The sequence below is a fragment of the Cavia porcellus genome, unplaced genomic scaffold, assembly GCF_034190915.1.
Source record: "Cavia porcellus strain 051 isolate PalLab524CR breed Dunkin Hartley unplaced genomic scaffold, mCavPor4.1 scaffold_28, whole genome shotgun sequence".
Taxonomy (NCBI): Eukaryota; Metazoa; Chordata; class Mammalia; order Rodentia; family Caviidae; genus Cavia; species Cavia porcellus.
This window is the reverse complement of record NW_026947511.1, coordinates 44,120,788-44,148,020: the sequence shown is the minus strand read 5'-3', so window position 1 is coordinate 44,148,020 and position 27,233 is coordinate 44,120,788. Positions and strand designations below refer to the sequence as shown.

Genomic DNA, 27,233 nt, shown 5'->3' with positions numbered 1-27,233 from the left:
AAAAGGCAGAATTTCTTGTGGTAGATCAGTTATGATAATTTCCTATCACAGTGTTTCACATACGTGACATTTTGTATAATAAACAGTTAACTATCTGCTTTTGACATTTCAAAGTTGAAGCGAAGAGAGTTATAAAGCAGACCCTGTAAACGCCACCTCCCAAAGTGAAGTGGTTAACAGCCTGCAGCCTCGGGGAGGTGAGATCTAATTAATCCTCACTGTGCACTCTGTACCTTTTTACTACCAGTTGGTGCTACATTGTCTTTGATAAACAAGATAATTGATATAAATGAATGTGATTCCGTAAAATGGTTCCCCGGTCACAGATTTCTGTGGTGAGGTGTAATTTTCCTGGTGGCACATTACTGCTGATCTTCAAATGGATAGATTGGTTAATCTCCCTTCTACAAGCAGGCATTAGGTGAGTCATCCCTTAGCAGACCTGACAAAAACATTGGGTCTAACTTAAGGCACCGGGAAAAATGACTGATGGTCACATTAGTAGATTCCTGGAGTGAGTGGGAGATTTTAGAGTTCGGAATGCAAGAAAAGTACTTCAGAGAGAAAGAGGAGATGCAGTCTCTTTAGGAAGAGAACAAAAGGGGTAGCTCAGCTTTCTCCTGGGATCTTAAATGAGAAGCCTTAATGTACTTTCTCCCTTTTGTTTGTTGGGAAAGGGCTGGGGCTTTATAAAACGTTTTCTATCATAAATCAGTACTTAGCATTTGCAGTCCTCCATTGGAAGGCTGTCTTTTGGAAATGTCATGGACTGAACCACCAGAAGAGCCATGTAAGTGTCCCCCAGTTGGGAAGTCTGGGATGGAAGAATTGACTGTCTGCTTGCAAAAAACTCTCTCTCTCCCCATCTCTGTGTTTGACACAGCAATGAAGAGCGAATGGCGAAGAAAGTGGAAAAGCACTTGGGGTACCTGATAGCACATCTGTGACTTTCCATAGGGAAATGTTGTGCAGCTTATTGCTTAGAGTGGTGGGGGTTTTAAAAAAATGATGATCAGTAATTATTTATGTGTCTAGGGCATCCTAATACTTAGTTTAAAAACTGTTTTAAATTCATGGCAAGGAAAGCCAAAGCGAGACAAGTTCTCTCGCAGGGCCATTCTCTGGCAGGGTTATCACGCAGCCTGTCATGGATCCAGCACGCCAAGGGTGGTTTGCCGTCCAGTTTAATGTCAGCTCTTCACCGAACGAATGAGCTGCCTCCCTCCCCCTTCCACTCTGGAAAGGTTAGCCTCTCTTCAGAACAGTACAGGTTTTCTGGCAACATCTGTCAGCTTAGCAACGAGCACACCCTAAGGAAATTATGAACATTTGAAGACCATCTAAATACTGTAGGGAGCCCTTCCTTCGCTTCTCCTCTCCTGTCTCTCTCCCTCCTATCTTCCTCCAAGAAGAATGGGACGGCCACATGGCATTTTCCCTCTGCGCCTTACGGATGCATTATAACCCATTTGTGTCTGTGATGGCTTTTAATGTGTTTTGATTTGTCCTTCCATTGCAGTAACTCTTGAAACCTCAGCACATGGTTGTCCTAGGTGTCCTAGGAGGCAGCTGTGGACAGACCTCTTTGTTTAATGAAAGACCCCCCCCCCATCCCTGAGCCCCTGAACTCTTGGCACAAAGAAGCTTCTTTGGTCTAATGATTCAGGTGATCTTGATCTGATTCAGTAGGTCAGAAATTGCTGTCTCCAGCAAATATCGACCGGAAGGAACTGCTTTCTCGGTTATTCTAAAACTGCCAGCTGCATATTACACTAGCAGGTGCTAATAGTATTTGCAGGTCAGTAGAATTGTTATTGGCCCTTCCTTCCTTTGCCCCTATTCTTTTACAATGGCAGCAAGGTAGCTCATGAGAATTAAGTTTTCAGTCTCGTGTACTACCCAGTTTCTGAGGTGCTGGTCCCACCTGATCATTCTGCATGGGGATCTGAATTTCCACAAGTAGAGAAGGGCCAGGTCTCAGAAACTCTCAAGGTGTCTCTTGCCTTTTTTTCATAGTACTGAATTGAGGCACCTTACCATTCCATTACACACCCAGCCCTTTAAAATTTTTTATTTCACAGTGTCTTGCTAAATTGTCCAGGGTGGCTTTAAACTTAAGATCCTCTTGCCCCAGCCTGCCAAGTATAGTCAGGGTTTGTATAGAGAACAATTAGAATCAGGACATGTAATTTATAATATTTATAATATTTTATGATAGTCACCCAGAGTTAACACAAGAAAGTGCAGGAAATCTATCCAATGGCCTGGATCCCACAGCAATATCCTGTATGAGTCCAGATGAAGACCAGACAATGCCTCACATGAGTCCAACTGGAGGTCTAGAGCCCACAAAAAGGGCTCATACCAGTCCATTGTATGGATCTGTGCTGGGAAGGCCCAAAGTTCAGCAGTGCAAGCTAGAAAGTCCATGCCAGCCAGGTGAAGGAGCCGTGCTGGTGGATTGAGGGTTCTACAAGGTAGCCGAGAATTCACACAACAAAGACCAGGGCTGCCCTGAAAAGCACCACAGCCATCCTCAGCGAGACGGAGGCCCTAAGCTCCTCCAACGACAAACACAGTCAGGTACATGCCAGGAAGCCAGCGTGACCAGTTTGTCCTGGAGACCAAGCGGCACACGTTTTCCCCTCCAGAGCCAAGAAGCATTGCTCATGTGAGGACCAGAGCTTCTCCGGAGAACCTACAGCTCAAGCACAGCAACACTGAAACCCACAATGCCTCAAGGCCTTAATGCCTCAGTGCCTCAATACCTCGCTTCTCTTTCTCCACAGCTTCATTTATGCTGACAATTTTCCTCAGGTGGAACATCTATGCTTGGCACCATGGTGATTTTATTCACATGATGTTAAGTTGACCACCAGTTTTTAATCCATAACATTCATCAAAATGCTTCTGTCACCCTCAACTAATTCAGCTGTCAGTGTTCAGAAGCAGATAGGGAGTGCCAGCACGGGGGCAGGCACCTGCAATCCCAGACGTAGAGGCTATGGATTGTGAGTTCAAGGCCAGCTTGGGCTACGTAATGAGAAGCTGAATCGAGAATTGAGGGGGGAAAACAATTGGCTTTTTTCCTTCAAGGTAGAGGAACTGTATCAAGGTGGTTAAATAGCTGCCTCCTGATTGTGTCTGGGAAAGGTGGTGGAACGGGGGTGGGTTCCCTTGGTGGCTGCTTTCTAAGCCATCACCTTGCCCAATGGAGTCTAGGGCAGACAGTGGGAAGAGTGGCCTTTCCCCGCCATCCAAGGACCTGCACGTGAGGAGCCCCTGAGCACAGGAGTGAGAAGCGCTTCCTAACTGGCAGGGCAGAGTATTTATACTGAGGTGCGTTTAAAAATACTGCATGTGTCCTATCTTTATTTCCCAAAACACTAAGTGTAGACTGTTAAAAGTACTACAAATAAGAGTAAAAGGCTCTTCTTCATGAGTTACTTTTCACTGTATTTTAGACAAGCATTTTTTAAAAAAGTCTCATCCTGTAAGTCTCCTGCAAACCGTGGCTCTGTTTCTTCAGTCTCATTTATCTTTGGCCCACAGCAGGCAGGGCAAATGTGTGTTTTGCCAGCTTATTTTTCTGGTGCAACTTTGCTTCAAAAGAATGAGTGGAAATTTCCCGGCACACGCCAGCTCTGGCTTCCTTTGAAGCTGGTAGCCAGATTCTCCTAGAGTCGGAGGGATACAGGGAAGTGTCGCCCCCGCTTCCCCTCAGCCCTGAGCTGGTGCCTGGGTCTAGATCTGACTCTGCTGTAGGGAGAACGGCTGTCCCGCAGAAATCTCCCACAGCTTGATGCAGCTCCCAAGTCAGCCCAGTGACTGCGGTCCTGTTTCCTGGAGATCCTTCCCATACCGGTTGTTAATCCAGGCTTCCTGGGCTAACACCTCTGAAAACCAGCTGTTCTCCATGTTTGCTCTCTGCATCCTACACTCGAGGCAGGAGCTTTCTGCCAAAGTACATCCGGGAGAGTGTCTTTGCTACAGATCAAATTGGGACGCTTTGTCTTACAACATAGCTGTTGTAGAGCTTTCATGTTTGAATACTTCACTATTGCTAGTGCTTGGTGTCAGAGAACAAAAATAACTTGTTGATTTTTGACATCTCTTAAAACATAAGGAAAATAACCACATATAAAACCCTTACATTGGCAATCATAGAAAAAGATGGTCTTTATATTCTAACTTTTTAAATTCGAGGTTTCTGAAATTTGCAAAGCTATTTTCAGCAGCTATTTGTGTGTTAGCTATTTTTCTCAGTTACCACCATGATTAACTTCTCAGTATGTTTAGGGAGCAAACACAGAGTCTCTTTCTTTGGCAGATCACGTCCAGAGCAAAGAAAAAATACCAGTCTAATGAGATATTGCTTGTTAGTTCAAACACAGAGTCGGATGTTTGGGATATCTTTTCTCTTACATCTGGAAATGCTTTTTCCTCAATTTCAAGGCTTGTCTACAGAGTGAATCCTCTTTGACACACTTTAGTAGTTACTGCTGCTAAACACCTGATGCTTGATTTTTTAAAAATTTTATTTAAAGAAAGACTAAACAAAATAGAAAATGGATAGAAATAATACATATGTTCAGAGAAAAAATAAACAGTAAGAAATCACTAGTTGATGTTTACACACTGTCCTCTTACAAATAGTTGTTCAAGATACAAAAGTAGAACATATAAAGTGGGAATTCCAACAGCGAGACTGCAAACAGTTCTGTTCAACTATCCAACAAAAACGTAATGTTATCAATTCTATACACTTAAACATACATGCAATTGTCCACCTCTTCATTTATGTTTAGATTAAACAAACCCAAGCAGGGTAAAATCATTCTGAACAAAGAATAATAGTATTGCTGGATTTCACATCATGACACTCCAGGATCAGCACTGGGTACTTCAGTGTCTCTTTTTCTTCAAAGTATTTGTTCTTTTCATCATGTGTCATAAGATCAATTCTCATAAACTATTTATAGATTCTACACATGCATGAGTCTTAACATGTATTTCTATCCTTTCTATATTAGAGGAAGAAACAAAACCAAACAAGACAAAACAAAACATATTCCTATAAACACATGAAAAAAAATATAAGACCGTTGTACAAGGAGTTCTACCATAGTTCCTGTGTTGTCTCTTGTTATCTTCAATAGAAATGGCTATATCATCAGACATAGTATAATTGAATATATCAGTACATAACAGTATTAATAACAGAACTTTGTATATAGTATAAAACTACAAAATCAGGCATTTATCAAACCATAATGTGTATCATAGAGTGTTGTCATCTTCAGTGTAGTTGCCTATATTCTCAGACTTGATACTGTCAATCATATCAGTTTTGAATAAAATCTGTCGATAGCAAACAGCAATCAAACAAACCAGATTTAAGATGAGTCATGATAGGGGACTGGTGATTTAGCTCAGCGGCAAAAGTGCCTGCTTTGCAAGCAGGCAGTTGTGAGTTCAATCCCCAGTACTGATAAAAAGGAAAAAGACAAAAAAAAAAAAAAAAATGAGTCATGGTAAAACAGTATAAGTCACACAGGGCTCCAGATTAAGAGGAAATTAAAGGTGATTACTGTGCTATATCCTGATGTTTTTGGGATAGCTGTCTGTACCCTCAAATCTAATTCAAGTAGACAAACTGGGACAGAATAAAATCTAAGCAGAATGGCCATCTTTTTTAAGACTCTCCCTCCCCTTTCACTTCCCCAGGGTGCACTGTGCATTTTTGGGTCTGACCAAGACCTTTGGTTTTCAATGAGGACAGCCTGCTATTTACCTAAGTGGTTCTGAACCTTCTCTCTCCTGGACTTGATCTCTAATTATATTCCTTTACCTATTAAAGCCTGTCTTTCCATCCTATCCACAAATACTGGTCTAGTTGCCCCTATTACTCTCTGGTTTCTGTCACATAGAGCATTGTTTGCTCATATTTGATTTTCAGTCCATGTAGTCTTTTTCATGTTAATTATATTTCCTATAAATAGGATCTTGGTGGACCCTACCTCCTGATCTACTCTACGTGTGGTTCTTTTTTTTTTAATTTAGTCTATCAAGACCATCTATATTAGAGATTATAACCAACCTTCTCTGCCTCATTTCTGTTATGCTCTTTTTTTACCATCAGTTGTCTACTTGTCTTCTTCATTCTGTTTTCTGCTGCATTCATTGAGACCTCTCTGCCACTGTTCCTGGAATCTTGGTACTTTTCTCTCTCTCTCTAGAATGCCCTATAGAATTCTCTGTAGAGTTGGATTGGTGATTGCGAATTTCCCAAGTTCCTCTTTGTGTTGGAAGCATCTTGTTTCTCCATTAATTTCTAGAGACAGTTTTTCAGGGTACATCAATCTGGGCTGGAGGTTATTTTCTTTCAGGGCTTGGAATATTTTGCTCCAGATTCTTCTTGACTTGATGGTTTGTGTCGAGAAGTCTGCTGTTATTCTGATGGGCCTTCCTTTTAGTATTCTTATATTGAATTTCTGGGTTATTATATGGCTGGGTGTGGCTCTGTTTTGGTTGTAGGTGGCTGGAATTCTATATGCCTCATACATCTGCATGTCATTTCCTTTTCCTATGTTTGGGAAGTTTTCCTTAGTTATTTCTATGAATAGAAATAACTTTGTAGTTCCCTTGTTTGTACCCCTGCTTCTTCATTCACATTCTTTATTCTCAAGTTATAGATCCTCTTGTCATCTTCTAGCCTTTGTATTGTTACTGCTTGTTTCCTTGTTGTTTTTATAAGGATTTTCCTTTCATAATCCCACATTGCAAACCTGTCCTCCAATTTGTATAATCTATCCTAGTTTCTTTCAAGCAGTTTTGCCATCTTTCCATAGAGTTTTTAATTTCCTGGTAATCTCTTTGAATCTGCTTCATGTATTCTGTGTTTTCTTTATATTCTTCATCAAATGGTTCTCTCCTTTGTTTGAGTTCCTCCCTTCTTCCATCAGTGTTTTAGCATCTCTTTTATTAATCTTCTTATATCTTGCTTTATTTGGCTAAATATCTCACTTTTGAACTCATCTATGAGATCCCGAAGATATCTCTTTAAGTCCACTAGTGCTGTGTCTGATATTGCATGTTTGCTGTCCTCATACTCCTTTGTATTTACCTGTCCTGGGTCAGTATTCTCAGGGTTTGGACCTGGGGACTTTTTCTTGTTTCCTCTTCCCATCTTTTGTTTTGTTTTGTTTTGTTTTGTTTCTTCCCAGTTTCTTTCTTTGTTGGTTACAATTCTTCTGAAGCACACTGGCTAGGTGACCCTTCCCACTGCCGTGTGCTAGAGAGTTGCAAACAGGGGCAGCAGTATGCTGGCCCCTCCCCTTTGGGTCAGTCAAGCTGCTGAGGCTTCACTGCATTAGTGTGCACTGCTGCCATAGGGACTTGATTCCGGATAGCCTATTGGGTCTCAGTCAGGTCACATGACCCCAGGCCAAGCTCACTCCTCCAATCCCATTGGGGAAGGGAACAACTTACTGAAGTCACTGCTGCCCCTTGTTCCTGCCAGTCCTGCTCGGTCCCAGAATGTCATCTGTTGGAGCCTCCTTCTCTGTGGAATGGTTTTATTCCCGTCACTCACCATAGGTCGATGCAGGTTCCCCGCTAGCTCAGTTCTCTGTTCAGCTCACCAACCCCCAACCTTAGTGTGTCTGTGTTTCCAGTGAATTGAAGCAGCGGGATTTCTGGAGGCTCGGTAAAGTCGCCTCAACTCGGATTCAGGCACTGCAGCGGGAGCACTGAGCCTTCAGCTGTTCCAGTATTAGCACCAGGACTATATGTTTGATTGGTTCTTCTCACCTTAGTTTCTTCCTGGGATGAGAGAATTTATCTCCCTCTGTTCAGGACTCCCCACGCTGTATTATGTTGAATTCTACGTGGACTATCTCAGGGAGCCTCTGTAGCATGCTGTTATCTATCCACCATCTTTGCTTCACCCTGATGTTTGATTCTTTAGGGTGTTTCTTAATTGAAGATTTTCTCAGCTAAGATCTGCAGTGTTTAAACTATGGGATTGTCAAACTGCACAGAAGAAAATACACTGCACAGTTAGTTTCAGAAATATACTTTCCTTCAAAGACTCCAATGGGAAGAGAGAGAATTCACTGATCCCAGGGAACTTGCACATTTAAGACCCGTTGTCCCCCAGCCCACCACCCCACTTCTGTCCCTGAGGATCACCTGCTCTGATTTCTTACCTTCTAGAAACATTGAGAACTATGGCTGCATAAAATCACATGTGTTTGAGAGATTGTGCTGTGGAAGGGGCCACATCTGAGGTTTAAAAAAAATGTTCCTCCTCTAGTCACTGGCCAAGGGCCCAGCTTGGCTGGCGGAAGTAGTGTCATCTCAAGATGTGGTGCATTTGGGTACACTTGGCACTGGCATAGGGATGATCAGAAGACAGAGATTAGTACCAACTAATACAGCCCAACCAAGATGGTAGAAAAGGCTCTAGGGAGAGGGCCTCTAGTGTTCCCAAAGGCATGGCCTGTGTTCCTCCCTAGGGCCTGCCATGCGGTAGAGAGGAGCTCACGACCCCGTTCTCTGGGGTTGTATTTGTACCTTCTCTCACGCAGGCTGGGGGAAGCTATGATACAGCGTCGGACTGTGAAGGGGATTTTCTTCATCCCAGCCATAACTAAGAAAGAATTAGTGTGACCAAGTGCCTGTGTTGAGGCATACATTTGTGCAGCTTTTTGATAGTTTCCAAGAAAGATGTTTTTGTTCTCTAATTAGCTATTGTTCTTTTACAGCTGTTAAGACCAAACAGCTGTGAGTATTTTTTCCTTGCACTAACTTTACAGAAGTGTGGGTTGTTGTTGTGCTTGGAGCCTGCCTGATCTGCAGCATGTTCCAGGGAGGCCTGGGGAGAGGCCTTGAGGACATTAGCCCCTAGAAAGAGAGCCGGTCTGTGGGGGCTATGGGAGTGTCACTGGAAGCTAAGAACAGCCGGCCTTATCCTTGTGATCAGGAAATACCTCTATTTAATCTTCGGCAGTAGAGAAAATCCACTCCATGACTGTTAAGTGCCTGGTTGTTGGTGAAGAAAATAATTTTGTAAGGGAAACAGCCCAGGAAATGTTGGATAAAGTCCACCAAGAGTACCGTTTTTGAAGGTAATAATGCTCTGTATGTGCTGCTATTTCATGTTTTAAAAAATCTGCTTCAATTGGCGTTTCCCGCACTTCTCAAAGGTGATCTTTGGAGTCAGTTAGATAACATACCCGTCTTATTGTCAAATGTAACTGGTGTGTGTGGCTCCCGGGTCATGTCCTAGTGAGGTAACACCACCTTTCAAAAAGAATGTTACTCCTGAATTTAGTCTACTAGCACGCTGTTCACCCCCCCGCCCCCGGTGCTGGGGGCGCAGTAGAATGGTTTCCAGGTCACTTTCCACCACTCCCCACAGTCTGAGTCGTTCCAGTGTTCACCCCTTGAAGGATGTATACACTTTGTTAACATGGGATTTTTGCATTCAGAAACAGCAAATTAAATTTGTCTGAGCAGAATTGCTGTGTGCACAAAGGGGAAAAGCAATTCTGGCCAGGCTGGTCCCCTGTGCCCTTTGCTGCCAGCACAGCTATTGCAGTAGGTACGTAGCCAGGGTGGTAAGAGAAACGCAGGAAGAGACACACTGAGGCACGGGTTTGGGCAGTGTGGCTTTGTAAACAGAGTGACACAAATTGGGGCTGAAATTCCAGTGGGACAAGGGAAGAGAGGAGAAGACTGAAATACAGCACAAAGCTGAATCCCATCCAGATGGTGTTTTTAACAGATTTTATCAGACAAATATGAAAGCCGGTAATGAACATTCAGAACGGGGAGTGGCCTGGTTCCTCTGAGAAGAAAGGCAGCATGGAGCCTTCGGCATGCTGGGTCACTGGAGCACTCTGTAATTTTCCCAGCACAAAGACTGCAGAACAAATTCACATCATTAAATATTAAGCAGCTCACCTGCGCGGACTGAGGCTTGTGATGCTAGGAAGAGCAATTAATACCACAGTTATTTCCTGCTGGAGGGGAGGAAGGGATCTCTCCAGGTAGGAGAAGCCAGTGGTAACATTCAGGACCAGCCTGTTCTCTCAGAACTCCCAGACTGTACTGTGACCGAAGCAGATAGCCACATTGTACCTGAATTCCTTCCCTACCTCTTGCCCTCTAATATGGTTTCTCCATCAGAAATATTCTAACCTACCAGAAGTAAGCAGACTTTCTGTACGCTGGACAAACTTTTTTAGGGAGAAGAAGAGGCAGGATGGTACTTCCATAGCAAATCCTGCTGTGGGTGCATTTCTTTGTAATGTTTAGGTCAAGACCGAGAGATTGATCATACTTTACTTTTCTAAGAAAACCTGCATAGAAGAAGCACTTTTTTTCTGCTTTATTCATTAGCTTTTAGGTTTTCTTCCTTTTGGTAAGGGCCTATGTTAAGGAAGGTGGAGCACCATAGCCTTCCGTAGGCATCATTGTCCATCTGACTCGGTCAGCAAATATTTATTGAGTACCTACTATGTGCATGGTACTGTTTTCTCCACAGTGGGAATATATTAGTGAAAAAACAAGTTTTGCCCTTAAGAAGCTCATATTCTAAATTTTTTTTTTCCGTTTTTTTCCCAGTACTGGGGATCAAACTCACGACCGCCTGCTTGCAAGGCAGGTGCTTATGCCGCTGAGCTAAATCCCCAGCCCCCTAAATTTCTAATTGTCAAGTCAGATCAAAAACTGACAAGGATGGAAAACAATATCCCACACAGTGAGAACCTGAAAAAAATTCAAAAGTAGCTGTCCTATTTTCAGAGCTGGACTTCAAGCCAGAACTGTCCGGAAGAGGCCAGGGTCACTGCCTTCTGGTTGAGGGAACAGGTTAAGAAGAAAAGATTACAGTTACAAACATATGGGGGACCTCAGTTCATTACCTTAATTCATCCAACAGTTCTGGAAAGGGTGGCCACATTTGTGTCTTTGGGGAGTGATGGCTGTGGTTCTGTACGTCACTCAATACAAACAAATACAAACAAAAACAAAATTTTGCCGGACACTTCAGTTTGCAAATAAAAGTGTTTGTGAACTGTGTTACCACTGTGTGCCCCAACCCTGGCCCTACTGACTTCATAACACAAACAGCACTGGGCAAAAATATCGGGTAAACAAAAACAGTGACGGTGTGGAACGCAGTAGCCTGCTCTCGCAGATAGACAGGTCAACTAGACACAAAAGCAGGAGAGAAATATCAGACTTGAGCCAAACCTTCGTACAAATGGACCTCATGGATATCTGCAGTGTTCCACCCAGCAGCAGCAGAAGCCCTGCTCTCCGAGCAGACGTGAGACTTCTCCGAAGGAGACCCCTGCGGCCATATAACATGCGTTAGTATGCAGAGGCAGTGAAACTGCCCCAGACAGAATAAAGCAGATCTTTGTGCAGTAAGACTGGAAATTAATGACCAAACAAACCACAGAAACTATGCAGACCCTTGAAAATTAAATCAGGCCCTCTGAAAGGAACAGACATGGCTCAGATTCTGCAAAGTTAGTATTGTACAGATATTGTTTTTGTATACATTGTATTTAAAACTCAGTCAAAAAGAGCCTGGAAAGTTAAAAACCTACATCTGAATAAAAAGAAAAAATCACAATGGGAATTAGAAAATATTTAGAAATGTTCATTTTTTTAAAATTATGTATCAGGAAAAAAATTATGTATCAGAAAACTTCATATTATATATCAGACAAACTATAGAGGACTGAACATAAAAGATACAAATAAACATATTTGGAATAAACAAAATAGCATATTATGGAAATTTTCATGTCAGATATATTTGAAAACCTAAAATGTAAAATTTTCCCAGAAGGACCAGGGATGTCTAAGATAATTTAGAAGTAAAAGGAAGAGGGAGAAAATATTTTAATATTACTATGAAATTATAGTAACTAAAACGGCATGGTAAAAGCACAAAACAAGGGCAATCAATCAGTTAAGCAGAATCCAGACTATAAAAGGAGATGCAGATACATGCAAAAAGTTCCTATGTGACCAAAGTGACAAATTAACAGGACAAGGGGCTGCTCATTAAATGGTACTGGGGGAATTGGCTGTCTTTACGAATAAAAGATGAAAATAATCCCTATCCCAAAAAATAAATTCTAAGTCAATTAAAAAACCAAACATGGAAATAAAATCCACAAATTTTCAGGAGAAAATACAGGAAGATAGCTTCATGGCTTGATGTAGGAATTTCTAAACAAGTAAGAAAAAGCAACCATCATAAAGGAAAGGATTAATATTCCTTCTCAGTATATTGACCTACAGAGGATTGACATCCTGCAAATCGATTACAAGGAAAGTAGAAAAACAGAAGAAAACAGTAGAAAACAGAAGAGACAATGGAGGATGGTCTGAGTGAACTGTTTAATTCATCTCTCAGAACAGTGCAACACGAACACTGCATTCAGCTGGGCACAGTAGCACAGACCTGTATTCCCAGCTACTGGGGAGGATGAGGCAGAAGAATCACAAGGTGAAGAGCCTGTCCCAAAAAGAAGAAGGGCTAGGGATGTGATTCAGCACTTGCCTAGCTTGAAAGAGGACCTGGCTTCAGCCCCAGTACTGTTAGACATAATCTCATTCTCTTTCTCTCTCTGACGTATCTTTTCATACTTATCTGATATTATTAAGAGTTAGTAAGGTATGGAGAAACAAGAGTGACATTTCACAGTTATTTTGGTGTGGATAGTTTGGTAAAATCTATGATGATTGAAAGTAACCCAAAACCATGAATATATATATGTAGGTACATATGTACATACATATATACTGTATATAGTATGTATATATTACATATATAGCATATAATCTGCATATATACTGTATATATACAACACACACACACACACACACACACGCCCCAATAGCCACAGTTTAGAGGAAAGATTTGCTGTTTGGGCTCACAGTTTGTAAAAGTTTCAGCCCCCGGTTAGCTGGCTCTCAGCAGAGAGGCCATGGAGAGGCAGGCTGCTCCGGGCACGGTGGCAGGAAGCAGAGAGACATCAAGGGAAGAAGAGGAGAGATTGCACCTCTGGGCCACGCCTGTGATACACCTGGGAGCAGGCTTCACCTCCCAACATGACATGAACCCATCAGTAGACTAATCCGTGTCCAGTCACTTCCCAAAAGTCCCCCTGCGAGCACACGAGGCTTTGGAGGACATCTGGATATAAACCAGAAAACAGTGATAGCAACCTAAATGTCCTTTAGTGTGAGACTATGTATTATGGGGTATCCATACATCTAAATACCTTATATACTTCAAACAATAACCAGATTTCTCTTTTTATTGAATGTTCATTCGTCCTGACTTAATGTTTGTGGGAGATGTTAATTTTTTCTCTGGGTCACTGCTCCTGTACACACAGCGGGATTGTTCTCTGTACTCTGCTCAGCCCCTGCCTTGTCAGGGAAGGCCACATGACTTGTCTTGACCAATGAAATGTGAGAAAGAAACTTGTGTTAGTTTGAAGAATTATTTCAAGAGGCAGTGTCAGGCTCATTTTCTCCCCACTGCTTCCGTGACTGAGGAAACACAAGGAAGCTTCCATCCCTGGAATCCCTGAGCGATCCAGTGAGCAGAGCCACCTGGCTGACGGAGTACAAAGTGTGAGTGAAAAGTAGACTTGTGCTGCATTAAGCCCCCGGGATGGGTGCTGTCTGTCACTGTGATGTGGCTGCCCTGAGCATTGTCTTACGTCTCAGCTCAGTGTGCTGTGCGTCCTGTGCCCCTTCCTTACGTTGTCTCCTCTGGATTGCAGCGCACTGCAATCGAGGGAGATCGAGGGAGATTGAGGTGGCAGAACTTGGCTCCGTAATTAGTCCTTCACCTCTGCTGTGTTACAAAGTCATAGGCAGCTTTTCTCTGAGCCCCCTTTTCTGACAGGAAACTGTCACCAGTTACAGGAACTATCACCAGTGTTTTGCTTGTTGTGTTAGAGTTGAGTCTGATAGTCAGAGATCCATCACCAGAAGATCCATCCTCTATCTCCTTCCCTGCCTTCCCCCATCTTCAGAGAGCAGAGCACTTAGGGAACTGTGAGGGGAAAGCCTAAGTACAAACAGTGCAGCTTTGGCAAATAGTGGATCACTTACAAGATACATGTAAGGTTATTTCATCAATGTTGTTAGAAAGTGCAAGTGTTTTGGGTTAGGGTTAGTGTTTTGGGATGGTAGTGGTCACTGCTGTCCTTTCCAGAGAGGAAAGTATGCTGTCTGCAAAGTATAGCAGGTTAGCATTGTAAATTTTGGTTTAATAAACTAAATACTTAAAGAATTTAGATTATTGTTGAATAGCCTTGGGAACTTAAGATGGCCTTATCTTTTTATTGTCTTCTCACTGTTTAGAGAATCTCTATCATATTGAGAACCGTCATTTGGTGGGAGCTCTTGACTTTAAAAATGAGCTGGTTGATGTGGATTTGAAGAATAGAGAGACTCAGAATCAAAACACAGCTGGTTTTTCAAGATACAGCAGTTCATGAACAAAGGAAAAGCAGTTGTGTTGCAGTGCACAGAATAGTAAACAAAAAAAGGAAATGAATCACAGCTGAGGCCAACTGTGTATCCTGAAAGGGAATTGGTACCGTGTCCTGGGTTACTTTTTGCTTTATGAATTCTAGAATTCTAAATTTATGAATTTGATACCAACATATCTGTATGTTATTAGTTTATTAGTTTATTAGTTTAGTTTCAATTGCTTATTAGTTTCAATTGCTCACCTGCTCAGTATGCAAGAGGACCTGGGTTTAGTCTCCGGCAACACACACACAGTGTCTGTCTGTCTGTCTGTCTCTCTCTCTTTCTCCACTCCCTATAATGGCTGTGAAATTTCTCATTGTAGTAATATTTTATGCTTATCCATTTTGCATTTTATAGGTTATATCATATTTCTTTATAATACAATACTTTAGGGTTAATTGCTACATATGGTTTGGATTGTTCTAACCTCAGGTTTAATTTTTTTCATTATTTTGCATAGAAACCTCATAAGATAATCAAGATGTTCTAATTTCCTTTTTATTGTTGGCTTGAGATAGCAGTTAATTAATTTTGTCCTGAGCATGCTATTGGGATATATTTGACTTCTCTTATCTTGATGCCAAATCTTGTGTTTGGATTCACAGTTCCCGCAGAGAACGTGGCCACGATTGCTGATTGTGCCAGCGTGATTGAAGGAGTCAGTCGGAGCCGAAATGCCTTGCTGAATGGGGACACCAAGAATTACGACTGGGATTCCGGCTACACGTGTCACCAGCTAGGGAGCGGGGCAATTGTGGTCCAGCTGGCACAGCCATACATGATTGGCTCAATACGGTAGGATTTCTTCTCATTCATTAGTTTTACAGTGGAAACCACCATACAAGTGGTATGTTTGCAAAATGTTGACCTCTCAGTGAAGATGTAATCTCAACTGCTTAACTGTTTTTACTATAAATGTCAGGAACAGTTCTGAGTGGAAAGGAAGACAACTGTGGCAGTCAGGTGATTGTTGAGATTTTCTGGAGGGAAGATGCATCAGAATTAGGCTTGGGGGGTGGATAAGGGGCCTTTCCCAGGATGATGTCCTGCTTTTCAAATTTCAGTTTATCTTGGTTAGAGACCTAAGATCATGTCAAGAGAGGATTCGTAGGATGAAAAAATCATTTTCCACTTCAATAAATGGTTTTATGCATGGACAGATAATTGTGAACATGAAACCTAGTTAAAATCTTAGTGGCCCTTGTGTTTGTAAATTGTTACTCAGTTTTCTTTCCTTTTAAGAAAGAAACATTCTTGATTTACAGGATTCTGTAGTTTTTAAGCAGGAGACTGGTGGCAGCCCCCAAAGGGTGACCTTTAATTCAGTACGGCCACTTGGGTCTGCAGCAGGCTGCTGTTTCTCTCTTGGTTGTAAGGAGGCCTCTGAAGGAGGGCCTGTGTGAGAATCTGTCTCCCTGTTTGCCTGCCCTAGCTAGGGCTTTGGGTAGGTCCTGAGTATCCTCACCCGCTCAGCTTCACCAGGTTCCCTTTGTTGTTTCTTCAGCCGTCTGTACAAAGAGTGATTTAACATGAGAAGCGGCAAGCAGGAGGCTGATGGGCACAGGTTTGATGTTTAGGGAATGCAGCTTCCTGGTTCTCCAGACACCCTGAGAAACTGATGCTGGCTGCTTGGCTGCTTCAGATTGTCAATTTCTTCATTTAAATTGTCAACCCCCTCTAATCAGGGGCCACCTCACAGGCTGAGTACCATGGGCAACAAACCAGAGATAGCAAAGCTTTTCGTTCAGACTGCAGGCCAAGATAACTTGCTTTGTGCTTGGAGTGAGGGGGGAGACCAGCCACAAGCAGTCCAGACAGACTAGTGATTTGGGTAAAATGCTTCCCTCCTCTCAGCTGTGTGTGTGTTAACCACGCAAAGCCATCTTCTGTAAGCTGTTCTGGACTTCTGCTGTAGGTGATATAAAACTTGTTTGTATATTTCCTGTGATAATCTGTCCCTCTTCACTGTAAAATTGTGGAAAGCAGTGGTCTTCCTTCTGTCTTCTAGACCTCTGTATAGTCCCCACAATTTCTCAAAGATTGCCATCGTGTTTCCGAGATTACATCTGCAATTTCTTTCAGCAGGCTTGGGGTGTAAGTCATCTGAGCCAGGGGACGTGAAATCATTTAAATTGACTGGCCCTCTTCTTTTCACTTCACCTGTTTGGGACTTCAATTTTCTCCTTATTATGTTTGTTCTGCCATTTCTAATTTGTAGGCCGCTCTTCTTGCCAGTGAAGATTGAAGCAAATGGGCAGCCCAGTAGCTCTGCCCACTCTCTTTTAATGTTCCCGGTGTTCCACTTATTTACCTGGGTTTCCATGCCCCATGTGACAGTGCTCCCTGAGCACCTCAAACCCAGACATCTCAGATGGAGGTCCATCGCCCCCCCTTCCCATCAAGCTGTTCAGCGCACCCCTCCTCCATCCTGTGCCTCTTCCCGAATCCCTCCCTCTCCTTCTCTTCTCCTGCCTGCCAGTTCTGTCTCCCCAGCCCCCCACCATCGGGTACCCTTACCTAGTGCCTTTGTGGCTTCACTTGCCACCTGACCTTCCAACTTGGTCTCGCCCTCCGCCGTGCCCACACACCGGTCCGCACCAGTCCCCACAGGTCCAGGGTGGCCACACTTCTCCCTCGGACTCGTGGCTTTTTGCCTTCCAGGGGAAGTTGGCACTGAAGCGTTTGAGTGTGCTCTGACCACCTTCTGTGTGGCCTTGTTGCTGTGTCCACCAGGCTACCCCACCCTGCCTTTCAGGACTGCCTTTCCTGAGCCTGTCGCATGGGCACTGCCTCTCGTGGCTCCAGCTTTCAGGTCTTTGGTCATGCCCGTCTCACTGCGTGTACCTCTTACCACCTCTCCCTACCCCTCTTTACTGGCTTGCTCTTTTTTTTGTTCCTCAGAGTACTGGGGAATGAATCCATGCTCTCATGCTTGCCGTAAAGTTACATTCCCCAGCTCCCCACTTTGTTTTTTCCTAATTTTGGAACAGGCTCTGGATAGGTTGTCCAGACTAACCATAAATTTGTGGTCTTCCTGCCTCAGCCTCCCAAGTACCTGTGATTAGAGGTATGTGCTGCTTTACCATACCTGACTCTTGCTCCTTCTTGCTTCTAGACGCTGCCCGGCAGGACTGCTTCTCGAGTCTCTGTCATTTCCTGGCCTTATTGAGACGTCCCCCTTGAGCTGTCCCACGCAGTGTAATTCCTGTCACAGTGTTTGCAGTGCGGTTGTTTACTTGCTGACTCCTCCCAGCCATACCTGATATATAAAGCTGGTGACAGTCCAGAATAAGCTTCTTGACAAGCTGAATGTTCCGATGAGGTAGTCTGTCAGGGTGGAAGGGAAAATTATGATAGGTATCATAAGAAATCTACAACGTAGATCCTGCAGAGACCTCATGAGGTTGTTGCCAAGGGTGACAGCTCAGAGACATAGCATAAGGCCACGTTGACCCCTAGCTCTTCCAGATACCAGAGGTGTTAAATCAGAGTCCAAGAAAATGCATCTTGGGGCTTAAGGCAAGAGAAACCAGTGCCCATTTGGTGACTTTAAAAGGAGAGTGAAAATGGCCCCCCAAACAATTTTTCTTTTCCTAACTGGGGTGGGAGGAGATGGTGAGCGGGAACATAACCAAAAGCAGAATTGTATGTTTCAGCACAGTATGGAACTCTGATTCCTTCAGCCCAGCTATTATTTTTTCAGTGAGAAAATCCATGCAATTGAAGTTCCGCATAACTAGCTGAGCATTGAAAGAGACACGTTTCGGTAAAACTAACATTATGTTGTCAGGAACTGCATTTGCCTCTTCTGTGACATTATTAAGAGAAAAGGAGAGAGATTTCCTAGGCACCAGTGGCTGTGGAACAACGCTGGATATCTTGGCAGGCTGCAGTTACCAGAAGCTGATGTACCCAGATAGACATCCATTGATAGGAAACTAGATCCTTGGCACCTCTTCGTGGGAATGGGTAGTTGACCAATGACAGGTTGATTAGTCAGTGACATTTGACCCCTGGCTTCTGTTGCTTGTGATGACTGACTTGCTTTCCTAGTCACTGTGTCTGCAGCAGCCCAGTGATTGCAAATCAGCATTTACAGGGAACGCATCCTGGGGCCCGAGGCTGACGCTCTCCCCTGGAGGAGGGCGGGGAGCTGCAAAGCCTGGGGACTCGGGCTAGGTCTACCGGTCTGAGGCCTGACTTGAGGTCCTGCACCGGCTCCCTAGGCTGACAAAGTCAGGTTGAAGGCAAGGGCGAGAGCATGAATTTTCACGATGATTGCCTTGTTTATTCCTAAGAGCAAACATAGCTTTTGTGGATAAGATTTGTTTTGCTTGGCTATTTTCATTCACTGGCAACATTTCTTCCTTTCCTGAGAGTTTGCCCTGTGGCCGCATAAGGAACCAGAGCCACCTGGGCCTTCTAGTGGTTCATGGGAGCCAGGTCCTGCTCATGTGTCTAGTTCTAATTCCCTCTGGTGTTCTGGGGAGGGTCACTAGGTCTCTGACCATCCCTTTATCCCTTCATTTTCTTCCATTCATTCCATAAACATTCACTGAGAATCTTACTCTATACCAGGCACTGCCTGAGACATTGGCATTTGTAGCACTGAAAAATCAGAACGAGCATTGGTGTCCACAGTGCTGATGTGCTCTGGCTGGGGGCGGAAACAGTAAACACCTTTTATAGTGTGTCAGAAATTTGAAAGTGCAGGAGGGAAGATAAAAGGGAGCTGGTGCAGTGTTAGGTTGGGAGGTTGAGAGAGTTCCCTGAAAAGAGAAACATTTGAACAGAGCTGCAGGTGGGAAGAGAGGCCACCAGGTTCCCTAAGATAAGCACCCCACAGAGAGCAGTGACCCCAGGGCTGGAGCAGGAGCCGGAGGAGGGAGGGGGACAGCATGGGGGCAGACCAGGGACGATTGTGAGGGGTGGCAGCCCTGGGCAGTTTGTCTCTTGTGGTCAACACCTGTGCTTTCCAGCCTCCCAGCATTTCATTAGGAGCAGGAGAAGAGAGGAGCACAAGTGCCTCAGTGGCTTTCCTCATCACCGGGGCAGAACACACAGCACCAGCAGCTTAGAGCGCAGAGGTGGAAGGGCCTGAGCTGGAAGGAGAAAACTGCTCACCTGTGGTGGGCAGGAAGCAGAATACTAAGGGAGGAGTTGGGAGGGAGAGAACCCCAAGCCACACCCCCTGCAGCCCACTGCTCCCCTCCAGGCCCAGCTCCTAACAGCACCTTCAGCTCTGGCGTGGCCTTCAGTCACCTTTCAAAAGCCCTGCCTATGAGCGCGGCAGGGGGCTCTCAGACAGAGATTTGGAGGTGAACCCTGCCAGGAGGGGAGGGAAAAGGCAGGTGGAGCCCTTCATGCCTGGCACAGCACCTCCTCCGTCGTAGCATGTACTGGGAACTCTTCCCCCCACCTCCTAGATCGCTTCCCTCCCAAGGCAGGTACTGGGAAATAAAGGAGTTTGTCCTTGTTGTTGCTAGGTTTATAGGCACAGCCAAGTTTACTCATTTTATTTTAGACAGACAGAAAGAAATTATCTGGAATGTGCCCTAAAAATGGGTAATTGAGTAGTAATTGTATCATTTCCATACCATTTTAAAAACATTAAAATTTAAATAACAGGAACTCTTCAGAGGCTTGACCACATAAAAAGACCAAGGTAGAGTCATAATAACTAACCAAATCTGCCTAATATCTTAGTTTATAGTCCCTTTGTTACCTTGGTTTAAAACTTACTATCTTCCTATTTGCTAATCATGATGTCCTTTTAAGTGTTTCAGACTAGGGTGGGAAATCAAAGATGCTATGCATTCAGTACGCCTATCACCAATCTTTTTCAGGTAATAATGACAGCACTTTGTTGAAACTCTAATTATAAGAGAGTCAATTAAATTAACAGTTTTTATATTAGCTTGAAACTGATGGTTTTGTAATTGATACGTGCAACTAAGTAACATATCCATAAATTTTAAGTTGCATATCTAATGATGAGTAAACAAGCTGTCCAGAAGTGAAACAGCACCAGCAGATGCAGCTAAATAAGCAGTGAGCAGAACGCCGTGACAGGGCTTAGAGGCGGCACCTGCAGGAGCTCCTAAAAGCAAGCTAAGGCTTAGCACCCCTGCCTTCCTTTGTATCTCTCTCATTACCTTAAAACTTCGGGTCAGACCCCTACTCGGCTCTGCACACAGGCCTGTTACTTACTTAAGAAGTGTTTATAAGATTTATTAGCCCCAAATTCTTCACCCTGTCTCATCCCCCATCAAGACTGAGTACACCAAGGTAAAAACTAGCATAATATTCGGGATTTACAGGGACATTTAACTGCTAATTGTCACAGTGCCCAATTCCAGATGCCTCTCTGGCAGTGCCTAGAATTCTCCAAACCTACAGTCACCTGGGCTCCACTGGAGTCCCACATAACACCCCGTGGTGAGGTCACCCCTCCCACAGCAAGAGCAGTTACACCCTAGTGGGAGAGCATGTGTAGTCATCTCATGAGAGCCAAATTGCCCCTCAGGCCGTGAGGATTGCTCCTGAGTTCTGGAGGCAGAACTAAGCTAAGGACTGAGCAGACCTGGCCCCCTTAGCTGTTCCTCATGCTCTGAACAGGCCCGTCCGAACTTTGAGAGTGAGCCCTCTCCAAGGTGGAATCTTTTTCTGGTTTTCCCTTAACTGATTCTGCCAAGTAAATCTACATGATGCCTCCCACTGACACTTTGTGAAATTCGTAAGTCAGTAATGTACTCAGTGGGCAAAGTTGAGGTCCCCATCTCTTCTTTGTGTGACCTTGCAGTAAGACCATCTTAGGAGAATTAAGTTCACAGCACAAAAAATAGTTTTTCAGCTGACTATACATAAATGCAATGTGTTACAACAAAGTAGATCTCCCCCAAAGTATGTCCTTTATGGGTATTCGTAATCTCTTTAGTCTATGGTAATGAGACTCTTTTTATTTTATAATAGAAAGAAACAATTCCACCACTTATAAAAGATAAGACACAGAATGTCTGAATGTAAGGTAAAAATAAGTAATACCAAGTTGATTAAAAATAAGTAATACTCCTAGCACTAGGGAGGCTGAGGTGGTAGGATCGTTGCGAGTTTGAGACCAGCCTGAGCTACAAAGTGAGCTCAAGGCCAGCCTGATCTACATAGCGAGACCCTGTCTCAAAAAAAGGCAAAAAAAAAAAAAAAAAAAAAAAAGGAATACTAAGTTGATCTTTAAAAAAAAGAAAAAAGCATTATCTACGTCCCTGGGTCCTTATCCATCCTAGGCTCTTGGTTTTTCTCTGTGAACTGTGGAGACCGTGCTGAGGTCAGCTGCCCTTTCACTGTCATGTGGCCATAGCCATTAGATTATCTGTTCTGGCTCTCTTTTTGGCTGCAATTTTTTCTCTTCCTGCTGCTTGCCACATTGCCAAACTGTTGCTCATCCAATTCTGTCCTGAAGGATAGACATGGAAAAGGAAAAAGTGAGGAATCAGACCACTCTGTTTTGTTTCCTATTTAATAGCTCCAAATGAAGGTTTAGTCAATAAAGGTAGGAGAAGAATTGATGCTAATGGCTCCAATAATGGTTTACAGTTATTTCAGGATTTTCTGTATCTGTGCAGCCCTAAATCTTTCGCAGGGCCCTGGATAATCGGCGATTGACGGTAGTGGGTTTTCAGTATAGTGATGGACTTGGGTCTCTGCAGCAGACTCCAAGTGCCTAGTATGGAACTGTGTGCGGCAGGTGCTCAATAAACACTCATTGGCTGAACTGACAACAGAAGATGTCAGTGCAACTAGAAGGAGTTCTATCTGTCAACTAAATTGTGCATCATATTTGCTCAGTGTGTCTGATTGGAGCACATTTGAGGAAACTGCTGAAGACCTGGCACCCCCTGCAAATGACAGAGATTAAGCTCCCTTAACCCAGGTATGGGAGCTTGCCCCACCTGTACCACTCTGCCTCTGTTTCATTCCATCTGAGTACTGCACAACAAGCAGCACATTTATTTACAGTAAGGCAGTCTCCTTTGCAACCCAGAGAGACAGAAATTTCTTTTTTATAGTCTGAAGAATACAACAAACATCTAAATATATGACTCCTCTGGCTTGGATTAAGATTGCCTATAATTCTAGTCAAAATTGGGGAGATATTTTACAAAATTTGCTTCATATCCGTCATGCCGAGCATCACCTGTCATAGCCCTGAACTGAGGAATTCTTCCTTGTCTCACTGATCCATGATTTATTTACCATGTGCTTCCCTCTCTGAATCTGTCTGCATTACACTGAAGTCTTCTTATCACCCTCAGACCTGAGAGCTCTAAGTCTCAGCAAAATCACAGAATAAAGAATTATACCTCCATATATGCCGGAATCTGAACTGTGTGGACAGTTAAGGGACTAGAAATCCTAGAGCCTAGAATCAGATACCGAGTTTGGGGGCATGGCAAATAGTCCTCAGCCAGTTTCATCTTAGAGAAATCTCAGGATCCAAAAGCATTGCTATGGCAACCAAGTTGTATGTGAAAAATACTGGAGGGGGGCTAGAATTCATATGTTTTTTGGAAAGGCATGAAAGGTTAAATGCCAAAACAAAAAAATGTGTTTGTATATATGTGATTTACCTCGCATGCCAACCATTTATCTCTCTTGAATGATTGGGGAACTTGATGAATAGGCATTGTAAAATACAGCTGGCTACATGAACAGAGAAATCTTTTTGGTGTTCCAGATTAACTCATCAAGAAGACATTTTTACAAGGCTCCTGCCCCATTTGATCCAGTAGTTCATGCACCACTATATGTTTAGTAGCTGTAGTGGGAGTCCCCTCCTGGGATTTGCTTTGGCAGATGTTACCCGAGCCGATGCCCTGGGATAAGCCATGCGAGGATACAGAAATGTGGCTGTTCTCACAAAGGCTAACAGAGGTGTGGGACTTGCAGCAGAGTGACTAAAACTTTTACAGATTTGATCTAGGGGGTTTAATCTCGTGCTCAGTTTCGGAGGTTTCAGTCCGTAACTCCAAGACAGGAACCTCATGGCAGAAGGGGATGGTGGAGCAAACTGCTTAGTTCATGGTGGCCGGGAAGCAGAACAAGGGGAATAGGACCAGAGGGAGGGGAGCCAGAGACCAGATACAGTACTGAAGGTCATGCCTTAAGGACCCACCGAGACACAGCCACAAGTGTGTTTTACTCTCTAGCCAGTCAAGTTGACAGTCACATTTTACCCTTGTGACATGGCACTCAGGCACATCTCCTTAAGCCACACTTAATCTCCATAATTAAACATAAAGTCATAGTTCCACCTAATGTGTTATAGCTATAATCATATAACCAAAAACTTAAGTGCCAGTCATTTATCTCTCTTGAATTATTGGGAAATCATTCAAGAACCTAGAAACAATGCTTAGAAGTCCAAGTTAAAGTCCTTTCTGAGACTGAAAGCAAAAAATAGGTATAAACCCCTCAAAATTCAAAAAGCAAGCTACATAATGACAGTATGCAGTGATACAGGGGAAACATTCCCATTCCAAAAGAGAGGATAGAACAGGACTAAAGTGAAACTGAAACTCTGCACAGCAGCCTTGAGTCCTGTACCTCCGTGTCAGCGTCCGTGGCACATAGTGGTAGCATGTGAGTTCTAGCGGGTTTGTGCAACCTCATCCCTATGGCTGTGCCTGTGGCTTTGCACAGCAGATTCTCCCAGTTCCTGGCATCTGACTTGAATTTCACTGCTACAGCTTCATTCATTCCCCTCTCAGAGGGACACTGTCTGGTCTCTCAGGATAGTCTTTGAAATCAGGATGGAACCTTGGTTCACCCCACAGTTCTTGTGTTCTGCATGTTAGTCAAACCAATATGGCAGTGATAACACTCAATATTTGCTGCTAGTACAAGCAGAACCAGGCCCTTTGGATCACAGTTGCAGCAGCCTCTGAGCACTTAGATGCCTGAACACAGTGAAATTCATCCCAGAAAACCAATTCTAGAAGCCCAAGAATTACCTTCTCAAGTGAAAAGTTTATACTTTTGCGTCCTTCAGCTTGTGGATGGGGTCTTACTAATTTCTGAGATGACCCCAAGGTATCTTTTTTCTTGTCTGCCATTCAAAGTACTTGATTTTCGATAAAATGCTGCTGATCTTTTCAGCCCCCACATCTTCTTTGGCCCCAACTTTACACATTTTGCTTTCTGAGAAAAATTTTGGTCTTTCAAATACTTCTCTATTTTTTGTTCCCAATTCTCATTATAAATCTGGCTAAAGGGATCCACCAGTACCCATGCCACAGTTCAAATGTTGGGCTGCCTTGAAATTTCCTCCACCAGATCAACTAGTTCATGACTGTTAAACTGTGTCCCCTCAATATCTTAGGACCTGGGAACAATGTAGTCAAAATTTTGTGCCAGAATATAATATGCATGGCCTCCAGTTCAGCACCCAACAGAGTCTTTGTTCCTAGTTGAAACTTCATGAGCCTCGTCTTTACCGTGCATGTTCCTATCAGCATTTTTGTCTTCTGAACTCTAACCTGAATCACCCATCAAGCTTTTCTTGCAGCATTTTAGGGTTTCTCTGGCCTGATTCTCCAAACTAAATTACTTTTTCAAGCCATTTTCAAAGACCTCTGAATCACATGGGTAAGTATACTCACAGCTGTCACCCCTCTTCTTTGGTACAGGTTTTCTGTATTAGTCAGTTTTTACCACTGGGACTAAATACCCAGTGAGTACAACTTAAAAGGAGGAAGGTTTACTTTTCTCACGGTTTCAGAGACCGGGAACGTCATGGTGGGCAAGTGTGGTGGAGCACAGCTGTTCACTTTGTGGTGGCCAGGAAGCCACACATGGGAACAGTGCCTTGGAGAAAGGGGCCAGAAACCAGGCACAGACCTAAGGCTGCATCTCCACACCCCCTCCCCACTCAGACACTCAGAAGTGCTTTACTGATCTCCTGGGAAGCTGTCAAGTACATCAAATTGACAGTCCAGCCTAACTATCACAACATCAAATTGCTTTAATATATCTTTTGAGTATTAAGTGAATAAAGCTATTCTGAAAGCTGATGAAGGATCACAGCACTTAAGATTAATCTTTGAATCAATCCAATGCAGTAATCTATCTTAGAAAATCTTCATATCCCCAAGTACCCTTAAATCAGAGGTTTTTTTCCTCTCAGGAGCACAATTTCATCATGTTTTCAAGATGCTTTTGGTTGTTCTTAGTCATTCCTGATGTTAGTGTGTCTCCTGTGTCTGTCTCTCTCCCTCTCACCTAGTACCCAGAGAGGCACCAAGACCAAGAAAACGTCTTCCACTGCGTCTTCTTGCCCTGCCCCTTTCACCTCCGTTTCTGCACCCTTTTCCTACGGTGATGGCAGGTTGGTGCCAGCAAGGACTCGTTTCAGCAGTTCTCCAGGACCTCAGGGGCTGACTCTGGCTGAGGCATCACTTTTGTGCTGTGTCCTGTCTTTCAACAGTGTATCAGGTTCAGTGCAGGGGTTTGGTTACATAGGTTAGTGCAGAGGACACTTTTACTTCTCCTTGGATTTTCTGTCTTTGCTGCCCTTTAAGACCTAATGGTACAGATCCTCTTTCTTCCTTCAGCCTTAACGATGCCTGAAACTGTGTTCCTCAATAATTATGGCATTACGAGCCACAGGATTCTTGTACTCTAACAGAAAACCAGCCAGAACGGTGCAGGTTTTCCAGTTTATGTTTAGAAATGCCTCGTAGTTCTCTAGGTGTCTGTGTCTCACAGGGTTTTTGGTTTGCCAGTACTGGGGATTGACCCCAGGACCTTCATTTTTTATTTTTTATTCTAAGGCAGGATCTCACTAACTTGGTAGTTTGTCCAGACTGGGCTCCAACTTGTGATCCTCCTGCCTCAGTTTCCCAGAGTACTGGAACTCTAGGTGTTCACCAGCATGCCTGGCTCACAGTAGTTCTTAGGTGTTAGCTGTTTTCACTGTCTTCATATAGGAGATGGAGAAACCAAAAAATAGTTCAAATGCCTTCTCTTTCTTCCCATTGTGAACATGGTGTGGTGACTCATGCTGAAACTCCAGCTCCAAGGATTCCAGTTTGCTGTGGCCCCTTACGTCCCTGGAAAAGAAAACGCGAGGAGGCAGTGCATCTTCTGACTCCTCCCTCTCACCTTTCCTAGCGTTACAGCGTATAGGCCCTTTGGTTAAATGTTACAGCTCAGATTTGATAATACTTCATTTTTATTACTAACACTCACTGCACCCAACGAGGCTGAATTTCATTGCAATTAACAGAAAATCTGAGAAAGTCTTCTAAAATGTACATTTTTAAGTTTTTTAAAAAAATTATTGTGTCTCTGTTTTGGTGTCAACAAAAATCTGCAGGAGTGTGGTTCTGCAATTTAGTGAACTCACAATTTTCTTGATTTTTATTTTTCCATATTCTTTTTTGCCCCAGAGAGACTAGATCGCTGCTGGGACTCTTAACTATTGTGTCTGTATTTAGGCAGGTAAAAGGACAAAGGGATAAAGGATGAAGAGGCTTACAGCAAAGTCTGTCCCTTTTCATTAGGAAAAGCTAAGCTTTATTTGAAGCCCTACCCAGCTGACTTCCTCCTGAAATTATCAGGTGGAACTATGTCCTCGGAAAATTGCCTAATAA

General features: G+C 43.5%; 1 protein-coding gene across 4 annotated transcripts in view; it reads left to right on the top strand.

The window, feature by feature from the left end:
* The window catches only part of Btbd9 (BTB domain containing 9), a 376,842-nt gene that overhangs the window by 274,753 nt on the left and 74,856 nt on the right, over positions 1–27,233 (top strand). For all 4 annotated transcript variants that reach the window (XM_003473890.5, XM_013156628.3, XM_013156629.3 and 1 more), the window contains exon 8: positions 15,189–15,378. In XM_003473890.5, the coding sequence (XP_003473938.1) occupies positions 15,189–15,378 (190 nt within the window). The remainder of the gene's footprint in view (positions 1–15,188; positions 15,379–27,233) is intronic.